The sequence below is a fragment of the Hemibagrus wyckioides genome, linkage group LG10, assembly GCF_019097595.1.
Source record: "Hemibagrus wyckioides isolate EC202008001 linkage group LG10, SWU_Hwy_1.0, whole genome shotgun sequence".
NCBI lineage: Eukaryota > Metazoa > Chordata > Actinopteri > Siluriformes > Bagridae > Hemibagrus > Hemibagrus wyckioides.
The window spans coordinates 14,715,310-14,728,517 of NC_080719.1; the positions used below are offsets into that span (position 1 = coordinate 14,715,310).

Here is a 13,208-nt window from a genome sequence, read left to right on the forward strand (position 1 = left end):
GGTTTGAATTAGAGATGGTATGATAGCACTTTTTCTTTTCTGAAAGCGATTCAGATACTGAAACCATGAGGATCAGCTCATACTCATCTGATACTGTTTTCTACAACTGAAGCACTTCATATAATTGTTCCAATTCTAAAAGAAATATCATATTCTCAAGATCTGTTGCAAGATCAGATTTTTTATACGATTTCTCCGATATCTGATTCACCATTTGTTGTTGATTTCAGTGCAAAACCAATCCTGGATATGGGGATCTGAGCAGTGTCTAGTTTTTTTACTTTATTTCTGTTTGACGTTGATAACAATCTGTATAATCTGAATCAGCTGTTCAAATAGAGGTAACCATTCAAACAATAACATTTTGCGATCAGGGTTTGGATAAAAGTGTCTGTGAGTCAAAGTCAGTATAGAAAAGAGACATAAATTAAGACAAAGACAGACAGAAAACTTCCTCTTCAAGATAAATGTCCACTTCAAAGAGAACTAGCTGTGGAAAAAAAACAAACAAATAATCTAAGAAATAAACAGAAATAAACAGAAACAGTTTCACTTTTTCCACATGAGATGGTCTGAATACCTGGGGGCTTTTTCTGTCACATCAGAGCAGGTACTCAGGAAAGCCAGCTGGCCACTAAACTAGAATGAGTGGAATACTGATTGCAGCTCAGTGACTGTGTGCCGCTAAAAGCCTGAGGCGCATGTACAGTACATGTACAGCAATGTGGAGAAAGAACTGCTCCACAGGATAGTTCTGGACAAACAAAACCTACCTGCGAGATTTATATAAGATACAAACGACTGCAGATGGAGACTCTATACATAACTCAAGGTGAAGCAGAAACCGAAAGCTGGTCTCTTGTTACTAATCCAACATACAGGCATGTATTTGGGATGACAGCGAATAACCCTGAAGAAACCCACACTGACATGGGGAGAACATGTGCAATGCCACACAGACAGTAACCTGAGCTGAGGACTGAAACTGGGAGCCTGGAGCTGTGAGGTGGCATTGCTACCCGCTCCACCCAATGCTAAAATATACCTGGCTAAAATAAAGCAATGTAGGATACTAGTGTTAAACACTGCTTTAGACTAGATCTTGGCTTTACAATGTGATTTCGAGTGACTGTAAATGATTTCATGATGAACAGGTGGATGAAATCTGCACACTATCAGCAATTTAAGACCAAAAATTAAAAAATAAATCGGGATATTGCCATTGCATGTTGTTTCAATTTAAACTGTGTGCTCTGTTTTTACTTCTCATACTAACTAACAGTCCTCATCTGCATGCATCCACATTTGTTTTGGTTTGTTGAATGTTCGGGGGGGGGTTGGGGGGGATGATCTTAATTTGCATCTAAAATGAGCCAGAAATGCATATCAGGGCATTATTTATGGATTTATTTATTTATATATATATTTTTGGCCAAAATAAAGACCCAATAAAGCCATTGATTATCTGGATCAGGCAGGCTTTAGGTAAAAGCTGAATACTGCACAAATACAGTAAAAAAATACTATGAATACTGCTGGTCTAAGCTGTGAAGGTGGTCAGGTGCGTCTCATACCAATTGTGTGTCTTTGCCTCCGACTATACTGAGACCGAGTCCAGAGCGGCCCTTAGAGATCTCTATCACGGTCTCCTGCCCTGGTACTATAGGACACGTAGCAGGGTCTGCAAACAAAGGAGAAAGCGAGGTAGAACAGTGAAGACAAGAAAAATAAAATTGAGCAAGGGAGATAATCCAAGTGAGGAAATGTCTACTTGTACTGGATGTCACAGTAGAAAAAGCAATCTGATCTTCTGAGATACTACAGCAACCAGTGATTAACAGGTTTAAGAAATCAATAAGAAATGTGTATTTTTTCCCATTCAGCAGTGTAGAGACTGAAACATAAACATAAGAGACAGCGCCTGCTGCTAAGATCGATACATAATGATGAAGATGTACAGAAGAGACACAGGGGTTGGATTTATGTATTAGGAACTAAAATAAATGATTCAGTTAAAAATGTAGACCAGCCCTATGGCTTAAAACCTAAATGTAAAATTTAAGATTTAAGATGCAATAGGTGTAAGAGAAACATTTTATTACTGTGCAAAAATAATTTATTAATCTTTTATTAATGTTTACATCACCCAAACTAAACCAAAGTAAACATTTCTGCCAGATTTATACTAATTTAGTTTATTTCCTCAAGCCATCAGTCTCCTCAACACTCAGGGATTGAACTGACACTGACACACACACAAACACAACACACACACACCTACATATCTGATCAGCACTCTCTTTATGTATCTGTCTTGTAGTTTATTATACTGTCTGTTTGCACTGTCTCTTGTCTTGCACTGGTTGCACAAGGTTACACACATGCACATTACATCCATAGGCAATTTTTTCTTTTTCCTCTTTAGCCTTTATTTCTGTGCTGTCTTATGTAGCTCTGTGTTGTATGCAGAACCAGGGTCCTAGAAGAGAGTTGTTTTATTTTACTGTATACTTAAATCAGGTCTATATGGCTGAAATGCCAATAAAAGCCTGACTTGACTTGTATGATAATAAACGCCATTCATTCATAATCATAAACTTGAAAATAGAGTTTTTTGGTAAACAGATACAACTTATTATGATTAATATCTATAGCCATAAAATATAGATTATTATTCAGAGTAACAGCAGCTGAAAATCACAAAGAATCTGGAGCCAAATTCTGGAATGGAAATGGTGAATTAAATGTGAATTAAGTGACACAAAATTAGTGTTTTGACTTTTACTGTTCCCAGGTGATCATGGACACACAGCACATCACACAGAGAAACCGCCATGTTTATTTGCTTATTTAACACAAAGTTAAGCATCACACTGACTCTCTGCCCTCTGCAATGCCGTGTGTGAAGAGAGGAAGTCAATGGGTGTGCAGGAAGCAAATGGTCCACAGCACACTAGGGAATATACACATTACAACTTCAAACACACCAGATCAGTCACTTATCGGTCTCTTAGTGCCGGCTCTAATAAAACATTGCCCGGCATTAAAAGAAGATCCTGTGGCAAATGGAAGCAAAATACACACCACATGAACACATCCTGCTTTAATGCAGAAGCATTCCTAACTGAATAGCTGGGTCTTATTTTGCTTTTAATTTCTAGATGTAATATTAACTTGCTTTCTTTATGTTTCTCACATTTATTTCCTTTAACATGGGATTAGCATGAGCAAAAATACACAAGCCATCAAACATGACGGTGTAATCCGTATATACACGTGCAGTAACACTGAGATTTATATGATTTGAAGCTGATTAATTGTAAATTTACACAAGCTCTGAAAAACAAGTATAATATGAACACCTTCCCCAAATTATAGGATTTTCATGAATACGAAATTTCGTGTAAATTTGCAAATTTATGAATAAATCATTTTGTATCCAGCTAAGTAAATGAGGCCCATCAAAAAAATTAATTAAAAAAATAAAAAAATAGGGGGAAAAAAATTAATAAATCTGACAAAGACTTTTTAAACATTAGATTTGTCAGCTACAAAAGAAACATACTGAATGTTTATTCCAGATTTTAACTCAGCATTATGTTACATGTGATTAACATCATAATATATTTCCAATTTGGTTTATTTTACCCAACAGTTTTTTAAAGCCAGCCTGAAATGCAGTCAATGGTCAATGCTTCACTAGTGCCTTTAATTTTCTATTATTTATATTAGCCTTCTAGCACAAAACTAAAGAAGTTTTGACTTTGGATTTCAGGAGCATTTTAATTAATAATTTTAATTTAAGTGTGGATTTTAATTTAGACTAAATTCATACCTTTGCTGCAGCACTCAAAATCAGGGCTGGTGGAGGTAAGAGGCACTGGAGGTAAGAGTGCTGCCACATCCACAGAAGTTGTTGGAAGCTTGTTGGAGTTTCTCAGGCTTTTGGCAAGACTAGCAGTCTATAAACAGACAGACAGACAGACACAGTTGATAAACTTTTCCATCACCAATATCCCAGTAATTATTCCAATATTCCATCTAAACATTCATCACATTCTCACTTTGAACACCAAAGCAATCACCCTAAAGCAATCCTGCTTTATGTTTCTCCCTTTCTCTCTCACACAGGGTTTTGATGCGAGTTTCACACTGCTAAAATTACCCGACCCCAATATCCCATCTGAACGCACTATCCCAGTATCCCATTTAAACATTCATCACATCCATACTTTGAACACCACAGGCATGCTTTGCCTTCTTATTCGATCTCACTTTCATTTCCCTCTCTCTCTCTCTCTCTCTCTCTCTCTCTCTCACACACACACATTTAAAAATGCAGTTCCATTGTAATAACTTAAACGATTTAGTGTTAGAACACATTGTAATATTAATACACCTATCATATTATACTGCCACTGATGGAGGAAGTTATAGTCATTCTACACAGGAGCTAAAAAATGATAATGCGGAAGCAATACCATAGTTTTCAGAGATGATTTTATTTTTCCACAGGAACGATTTCTAGACACTGCTATTTAGATAGATTTAATATGAAGGCAACCTAAGAGTCATGTTCAATTTTACTGTCTTCAATACATCTTCAAGCAGGACCATATACTTGTGCCTCCAATACACAACAAAGTTAAACCCCAGTCTCAAGGCTTCAGTCATGTCTAGAAATATAGTTATTTTACTGTCTACTACAACATATAGGAGTTGGTGTGCTAATCATAGCACTTATAGCAAATGGGCAAAAAAAAAATCTAATATCTTCTCACCTATTAAGATGGAGAATTTGATAAAAATGATAGAAAAATGGACTTTAGTAAATGTTTGAGGAACGCGTCAGCTGTTTACATGCTATGTAATTTTCAGCACCATTTGTTCACTGTTTTTTAATTATTAAAATTGACACATAATTGAATTATTAAAAGTATTAAAATGAATAAATTACAAAAAAAAAAAAATGCTTTAGTGATGTACATAATTTCTTTTCAGAGCCCTTTGCCAGGAGCAAGCAGTTCACTTGCAAATGTGTAGGAATTGTGGATTTTGAGTTACTTTGCACAATTAAAAGTGTATCAAGAAAATGTAAACATTTAAAAACTCACACCTTTTCAAATGGAGGTCTGGAAACATCCTCACCCACAGTCTCTAACACTCGTTCTGAAGACTTCTGTAAAAGAATGGTAAATAAGAGCTCCACAAATTCATGTACAACACAAAGACAAGAGTCTTTGTTTGTCAAGGAGAAGATGTTAATTAAAGAAAACATCACTCACTTTAGAGGCAGCCTCGCCGTCCTTTAGGCTCTTGTCCACTGCCTCGGCAGACACTGAGCTCTCAGGAGTGACCTCACTCGACTGCTCCGGGCTCTGGAGACGAAATAAAAACGGCAATGACTCCTCTTACACTCACAACTGAGTCACTCCTCTATCCCTGAGCTCTATACAGCACAAAGACGCATTTAACGCCACTGAGTGAATGAAAGCGAATGACAAATATTCTGCTGGTTTGAGAAATAGAGTGAAGGAGCTGTGTGAAAAGAGACTGTTAACACACACAGACTCAAATCAGAGAAACTGTGAAAGAAAATTGTCAAAATTTTATATATACCTTTGACTATGGAGACTCCTTTTACAAACGTCACAGAAAAACTGCCAACTGCCATCTACTGGAAACTAACTTAAAATTTTCATTTTTAATACTTAACCACTTTAGCGAAAGGTTTTGCAAGTGTAATGGATTCTAGTGCTATTGAAATGACCCCTTTTCACTGTCGATGCTGTGCTTTTTGTCTCTAGCCTAGATAGATAGAGATTTATCTGCATTCAGAGAAGAAGAAAAAGCTCTGGAATTGGTATCATTTTATGACCATTAGTTTTAAAAAAACGGAAATGTCATTTGAAATTTCTAGTAACTTACTATAAGTGCTGATTTTTTCATATTTTTAATAAAGTGTTATTATATGTGAACAAATAATACAGTATTAATGCTTACCAATAATAGCTAATAAGAAATATGTGAACATTATATTGTTAGAAATGCTCTAATCTCCCATTACTATTAACTAACAGACCTAGCGGTAATGCTGGTGGTCATCCTCTACAATCTAACAAACATTACACTACAGATTGCACACTGGTTACTGGGTTAATGGGGCTCGTCTTTTGTACCTAAAAGATTTAGTACAGCTTTAACACTCATTCAAAACAATACTGAATCTGAAATCAACAAAATCTGCCTTCAGTCATGGTGCATCTTAAACTTTACAGCACAAATCAAAACTCATAGCACGTTTTGGTATATAAACTTGGTACAAAACCATATTCCTGGTCTAGACTGCACAAATCCACAATATTGATCCTGTTCTGTGTGTAGAAAACGCATCTGCAGTATTTGAGCTAACACTCAAAGCGATATTTTGTATAGAACTTCTTTATCCAACACAACTGCAGCTGATGTTCAGTTACTCCAACATGTGCTGAAAAAACAACACAAATCCTTCCCACTGAGAAGTCAGTTGCTGGAGAAATCAATAACATTTTTTTGTAAAACACAGAGTAATTCTTCAGTTTCACAACTTTATTGTGAATTAAGTGTAATCTTGTTGGACCTTTTGAAGGCTTCAATTATTTAGGTTTTCAGTTCTTTTCTCAGTCTGAGGAAATGGCAATTCTTTGTCTGTGGTCTCACACAAACACTGTGGATAGAAATTAGCTTACAAACAGAGGTATTCCTTTAAGGCAGGGGCTTTCAAATATTTTGTAGTCACTCGCTTAACAATGAAAAAAAATAAATAAATCACTGACACGGATGCCATCAGTAGAGATTTATTCAACATTTAAGCACATTATTACTGGAGCCAGTGGAGTTTTTTTTAGTGTCTGAACTTTCCACCCATGGAATACAATGTTATTATTAAGAGATAATAGAGATGGCACTGATGTGAAACTCAGAAGCCATATCAGACTTATACTAGCAAAAACGGTGGATCGGATATTAAAGAAAGAAAAGTTTTTCATCAGATCTTGTAATGAATTTGTTTGTGTGAGGTTTGTGTAAGTCATGTTTTAGTTATGTATATGTTCCTGTAGCTTTATTTTTTCCCCCTGTAATTTAAAAACTATTCTAAAACAGAAGGGTCTTAAAAGAAAACATGGATATCAATATTCGATGACACTCAAGGCTTCATAATCAATATCATACCTTTTCTATTAGACAAACATTAGATGTAAGGTGACTTTACAGTAATAATGACTGCAGTGTTAGTGGGTTGTTCTTTCTGCCAGTGTAATTAAATACATAGAGAACCTTAAGAACCATGGCTTTAAATCACATAAGCACCGGATGTTATAGAGTTCTTGTACATATTGTGGGATTTTCTGTAATGTTAGCCAATGCAGCAGAAAGTAAACAAAGAGTTAAGAAACATGAACTTGTCTAACCTGGCTCAGCAGGGGCTCTGGGAGACACTCTGGGGGCTGCGGCTTCTCTGCAGGTATCACAGCTTCTGGGAGGCTTTGATGAATCTGAAATCCATGATCTGACTTCAGTTATGGTGCTTCATTAAAATGAAGGGAAAAAAAAACCCCTAACAAATCCTAACTTGGTACAAATCTGTAGGTTCCAGTTCCCATAGCAGGCAATGGCTCCATCTCTGACTACATGACGGCAGAGCATATTCATCACTGTCAATTCAGTGGCTGTCAGCGCTGTAACAATAATTCATGCGGAGCTCCACTGATGTTTCCTTCAAAACTGCTACGTGTGTATTATTATAAATGCAGCCTGCTGGATTTCAAACTGGTGAAATGTTCAAGCAGAGAGCCTGGGGTGTGCATGTAGTCTTCATCGCAAATTCTGATGCAGTGTAACACTTTCTACAGGCATTATCTGCTCCAAAAGACTAAACGTACATCATGATGAAAGAGAGAGAAAATTATACTACACCTCATTTAAGGAGAGAAAGGAAGGCTGGTAGGGGAAAGGTGGAACTGCCATTTGATTGATAGCATCTTCATTCCTGTGCAAGAGATACAACATATCCATTAACCTCAATGACTGTATGTATTCATATATAATACTATACAGTACTGAATAATCAGTAGGTCTAGAGAATAAACCATATGGTCATTCTTCTCTGACCTCGTTTGTCAACATCCTGCAGTACATCCGCTCAAAGCATGCTTTTTTGTTTTTTACACCACTCTGAGTAAACTGTGTGTGAAATTCCCAGGAGATCAACAATTTCTGAAATTCTCAAACCAGTCCATTCAACCAACACCAACATCTATCACAATCCATGCCAAGTTACAGAGCTCACAATTTTTCTTCATTCTGATGCTTGATATAAACTTTAACTGAAGCTTTTGCATTTGCATGATTTTATGTACTGTGCTGCTGCTGGATTACTGAATGATTAAGTGACTGCATGAATGCTTAAGTGTACAGGTGTTCCTAATAAAGTGGACTGTGAGTGGATAATATTTTAAAAACTTTTCATTACTTCTGAAAGCATGGTTACTTTACATAATTTGCTGTCTGAAATCCATCTAAAAAAAAACAAAAAAGGTATTATTGGTTTGTTGAACATGCTTGGTAAAGCGAGATTAAATTTCCTTCCCCAAACTGTGACTGAGAATCAAGTGACTCATTAAAAGTTCAGAACAATGATGCTCCACTGTTACAGAACAATGATGCTCCACTGTTAGCATCATGGCACCTGTTAGTGGGATATATTAGGCAGCAAGTGAAAATTTTGTCCTCAAAGTTGATGTGTTAGAAGCAGGAAAAATGGACAAGCGTAAGGATTTGAGCGAGTTTGACGAGAGACAAAGTATGAATGCTAGACGACTGGATCAGAGCATCTCCAAAACTGCAGCTCTTGTGGGGTGTTCCCGGTCTTCAGTGGTCAGTATCTATCAAAAGTGGTCCAAGGAAGGAACAGTGGTGAACTGGGGACAGGGTCATGGGTTGGCCAAGGCTCATTGATGCACGGGGGGAGCGAAGGGTGGCCGGCGTGATCCGATCCAACTAGCTACTGTTGCTCAAATTGCTGAAGAAGTTAATGCTGGATCTGATAGAAAGGTGTCAGAATACACAGTGCATGATGGGTCAGGGCTGTTTTGGCAGCAAAAGGAGGACCAACACAATATTAGGCAGGTGGTCATCATGTTATGTCCGATTGGTGTATATCAAACTGACTGGTAGCTCAAGGGGTTAAGGCTCTGGGTTGTTGATTGGAAGGTCAGGGTTAAAGCCCCAGCACTACCAAGCTTTCACTGTTGGGCAATTGAGCAAGGCACTTAACCCTCTCTGCTCCAGGGGTGCTACATCATAGCTGCCCCTGTTCTCTAACCCCAACTTCCTCAGCTGGGATATGCAAAGAAAAGAATTCCACTGTGCTGTAATGTGTGTGTTGTCTGTAATGTGTGTGTAAAGGCTTCTTCTTCTTCTAAACTGGCCGAATCTATGGTTACATTAAAACATATTCATCAAAATGTTGGACAACAGAGAGTAAAAATTCATACACTGCCATGTCTTGGTGTCTGGGTCAATACATTTTTGCTCACTGAAATCAAAGGCAAATTTTTGACAGATTGCAAAATGTCCTTGTGTTTAGTAACAGCTTTAAGCTGCACTGTATGCAACAAACGGTTGGGGAAACAAAATCTCATCAGTCATGTTCTCACCAAGTGCATGCACAAATGTCACCCTCTTACTCAGAATCCAAAAGCCATGTCGCACACATTTAGTCAGCTGTCATTCATGTACACTGTCCCAGTTCCCCGGGTTTGCTTTACACATCCCAGTATCTGTGTCTCTATCTCTCTCTCTCTGTTCCATATGCTCAGGACAAGCTTTCTGAAGCCGAGCTAAACACAGAGGCAGCTGCTAATAACGTCTCTGGTTGTGCAGAGAATCAAAGGAGCCCCAAAAAACAGTGCTGCAGATCTATAGAGCCTCCACTGAGACCATGTCAAATATGTGAGCAGCTCCAAAACATGGCACGAGGGAGGAGGCTGTGACAGAGCAGATGTGCGGGATTAAAGAGAATTGTTGGGATGTAAATAATGTCATGTTCCTGAGCTGTTTATTTAGCCATTTGAACTTTCTATACAGTTACAGCTACAGTTATTGTTTCTCAAGTAACCGCTCATTCAGATCAGCTGCATTATCTAAGGATTGTAATAAATAGACGAAACAAATGTGCAGTTTTTTAACAAAGAAAATGTATTATTAATGCTACATATCATTAATAAATCTGCAAAGGAGACAATTATGTAGCATTTTATTAGAAGTCTAGAGTGTTAGTGCTGGGCAAATGTGAAGCTGTAACTTCAAGAGAAAGACTTCAGCATAAAATAATGTGGGATTCATCATTAACATGACAAACTGCAGTTTTTGGTTTTATTACTAGAAATGGAATGATGGCACTTTCTTTCCTGATACCAATACTGATACTGAAACCATGGTGTATTAGGTGATGTTTATGCATCAACATTTTTTCCTTCTTTCCTTTCCTTTCTTTTTTTTATTTTTCTAATCTTCCCAAACCCATGTCTGGGTATCCCACCAGTGCCGTCTCTATTTATTAGCTTTAAAGGAGAAGTTCACTTCCAGAACAAAAATCTACAAATAATTTACTCACGCCCTTGTCATCCAAGATGTTCATGTCTTTCTTTCTTCAGTTATAAAGAAATAATGTTTTTTGAGGAGAACATTTCAGGATTTTTCTCCATATAGTGGACTTCAACGGTGCCCTGCGAGTTTGAGCTTCCAAAATGCAGCTTTAAAAGATCAAAACATCATTTCTTTACGACTGAAGAAAGAAAGACATGAACATCTTGGATGACAAGGGGGCGAGTAAATTATTTGTAGATTTTTGTTCTGGAAGTGAACTTCTCCTTTAAGAGACAGAGAGATTTATGAATACATTATTAATGTATAAATGATTGATACTGTTTATAACAAGTAATAGCAGGAAACTTTTCCCATGGATGTTCCACAACATTAAATATAGCCTAAAAAAGGTCATTATTAAATAAACTGGTAAGAGAAAGTAAACACTTCAGTGGGTGCAGTTACAGGAAATGAATCAACTTTAGGTTAATAACAGTATCTCTTGCTGCATCACACCATTATCCTCACAGCACATACCCAAGTGTTTTATTTCGGACTTGCTGCAAGTCTTTCTCTTGCCACACCATTAAGTCCCCAGTCTGGAAGGATGAAGGCACAAAATGAAAAGCAGCTACAGCATCTTTTCCCCAGGCCACTCACACAGAACTGGTGGACAGCTTAGCACACTGGGAGCAAAGCCATGATAAATGATAAAGCAGATGCCCAGACTAAGCTGGTTGTATTGACACAGAGGTGAAGCCTGGCATCCATCCTGGCTTCCGTGAGCTCACGGCCAAGTGCATGCTGAAACCCCAACCACAGCAGTGTTGAGGTCTGTTACCTACACAAATGCTATAAAAGCATAATAAGATTCTTATTATTTTATGAATCTTACTACTGCATGCCTCCATGCATCTTGTATTTATTACAAAATTCCAGAAAGGCAGAGCTCATTTTGCCCATTTGCATATTTCTAACGGTATAAATTATAATACTATCAGTGTCCATACAGACTCCTCCAACAAAACATACCAAAATAAATAGAGAATTCAAGAGGTATAATTATAATAATAAAATCTTTCTCAACCTCTGTCTTCTCCTCCAGTGTGTATGCTTTTCTAAGACTCATTGATTTCTTCTTAATGGACTGTAAACATTTTGTAGAAGTGCTTCATTACCACAATGAGAATTCCCAAAATGAACACGGTTTAACAAAATATCTGGTTGCCTCTGTATCTTTCACTGCCTTTCTGAAAGTTGGTCCTTCTCTTGCTTATGTTGTGGTTGCCCTTTAACTGACCCTTTTCCAATTACTGTTAATCTGTTTTCTGTCAAGGTGAGCACAGGAGAGGTAAATGCTCAAGGCTTTGAACATTTGAAATTGAGAAATTTAACCTTTGTCTCATCTTTCTTTAGGACTTCCAGCGGAGCAAACAGCTCTTTGACATTGAGGCTCCTGTAGCAAACTGGTGTCTTTATGGTTGTCTGTGCTCATCATTTTTATCTGAGGATTTCTTCAAAATGTAATTTCTTAGATTATCTCTGACTGTGGTCAGGCAGGTTGCTATCCTCCAGTAGTGTTTTTGATTGAATGAACTGTTGATCTGCGCTCTCCATCTGGTTTGCCTCTGACATTTCAACCTGTGATTTTATTTCAGCCTCATAATAGTCTGCTTTACTGCCATTAACATTTACAAAGAGGCAAATCCTAGAAAGTAAAAATGTAAAAGCTACATTTGCTCCAAAATGATTTTAATGTTTTAAAGTTGTTAAGGCATAAATACCCTTGAATTAAAACTTTGTGGCTATCTATATAGCCACTGGTTTATTGAAAATCCATTACACTATGGCATGCATTCTCAACCCTTTTTGCCATCACTTCAATAGGAAAATAAAACTCTCTCCCACTCACTCACCTACTCACCCCCCCTCATCCCTCAAACCCACGCACCCATCACTCACTCCCTCACTCACCCAGTCCCTCACTCACTCACCCAGTCCCTCCCTCACTCACCCAGTCCCTCCCTCACTCACCCACGCCCTCAACCACCCACTCCCTCACCCAGCCACTCCCTCACCCAGCCACTCCCTCACCCAGCCACTCCCTCACTCCCTCCTAGGGGCAATTTAGACCATCCAGTCACCACATGAAGTCAAGGGCCAAGATCCTGGAAGAACCCCAACTACCTGGGCCCTGCAGCTGTAATTCACCAAACTAACCTGCTACACTGCCATGCCATTCAATTCCCGTGTATTCTGTAAGTAATGCTGTGTAACAGGTTAATCTCAGTTAAACAGAGTTCTCATCTCATCTTATCCCTCACGTTGAAGTGCAACATGATCTGATCATCAATGGCACTCCAGGGTGCAGCAAGGTGACATTTTACCATTAAACAAAAGCTTTTTCTTCCTTTCTGTTGCCCGCTATTGTTTCCATGGCAATGCATTTTGAGGCCCCCTTTTTCCCCCATGATACTGAAGCAGAGCTGACAAATGACCTTTGATACAAGAAAACATCATTCACACAGGTTTATGCTGACTTCACAACACTGAAAACTTTTGTGTAAGCCAAGCTGCCA

General features: G+C 38.0%; 1 protein-coding gene across 6 annotated transcripts in view; it reads right to left on the reverse strand.

Moving 5' to 3' along the window:
• Window positions 1-13,208, reverse strand: part of patj (PATJ crumbs cell polarity complex component) — a 114,573-nt gene that overhangs the window by 16,125 nt on the left and 85,240 nt on the right. For all 6 annotated transcript variants that reach the window (XM_058401365.1, XM_058401364.1, XM_058401363.1 and 3 more), the window contains 6 exons: window positions 7,957-8,029; window positions 7,452-7,535; window positions 5,286-5,378; window positions 5,117-5,179; window positions 3,836-3,962; window positions 1,575-1,681 (listed from right to left, as the gene is read on the reverse strand). In XM_058401365.1, the coding sequence (XP_058257348.1) occupies window positions 1,575-1,681; window positions 3,836-3,962; window positions 5,117-5,179; window positions 5,286-5,378; window positions 7,452-7,535; window positions 7,957-8,029 (547 nt within the window). The remainder of the gene's footprint in view (window positions 1-1,574; window positions 1,682-3,835; window positions 3,963-5,116; window positions 5,180-5,285; window positions 5,379-7,451; window positions 7,536-7,956; window positions 8,030-13,208) is intronic.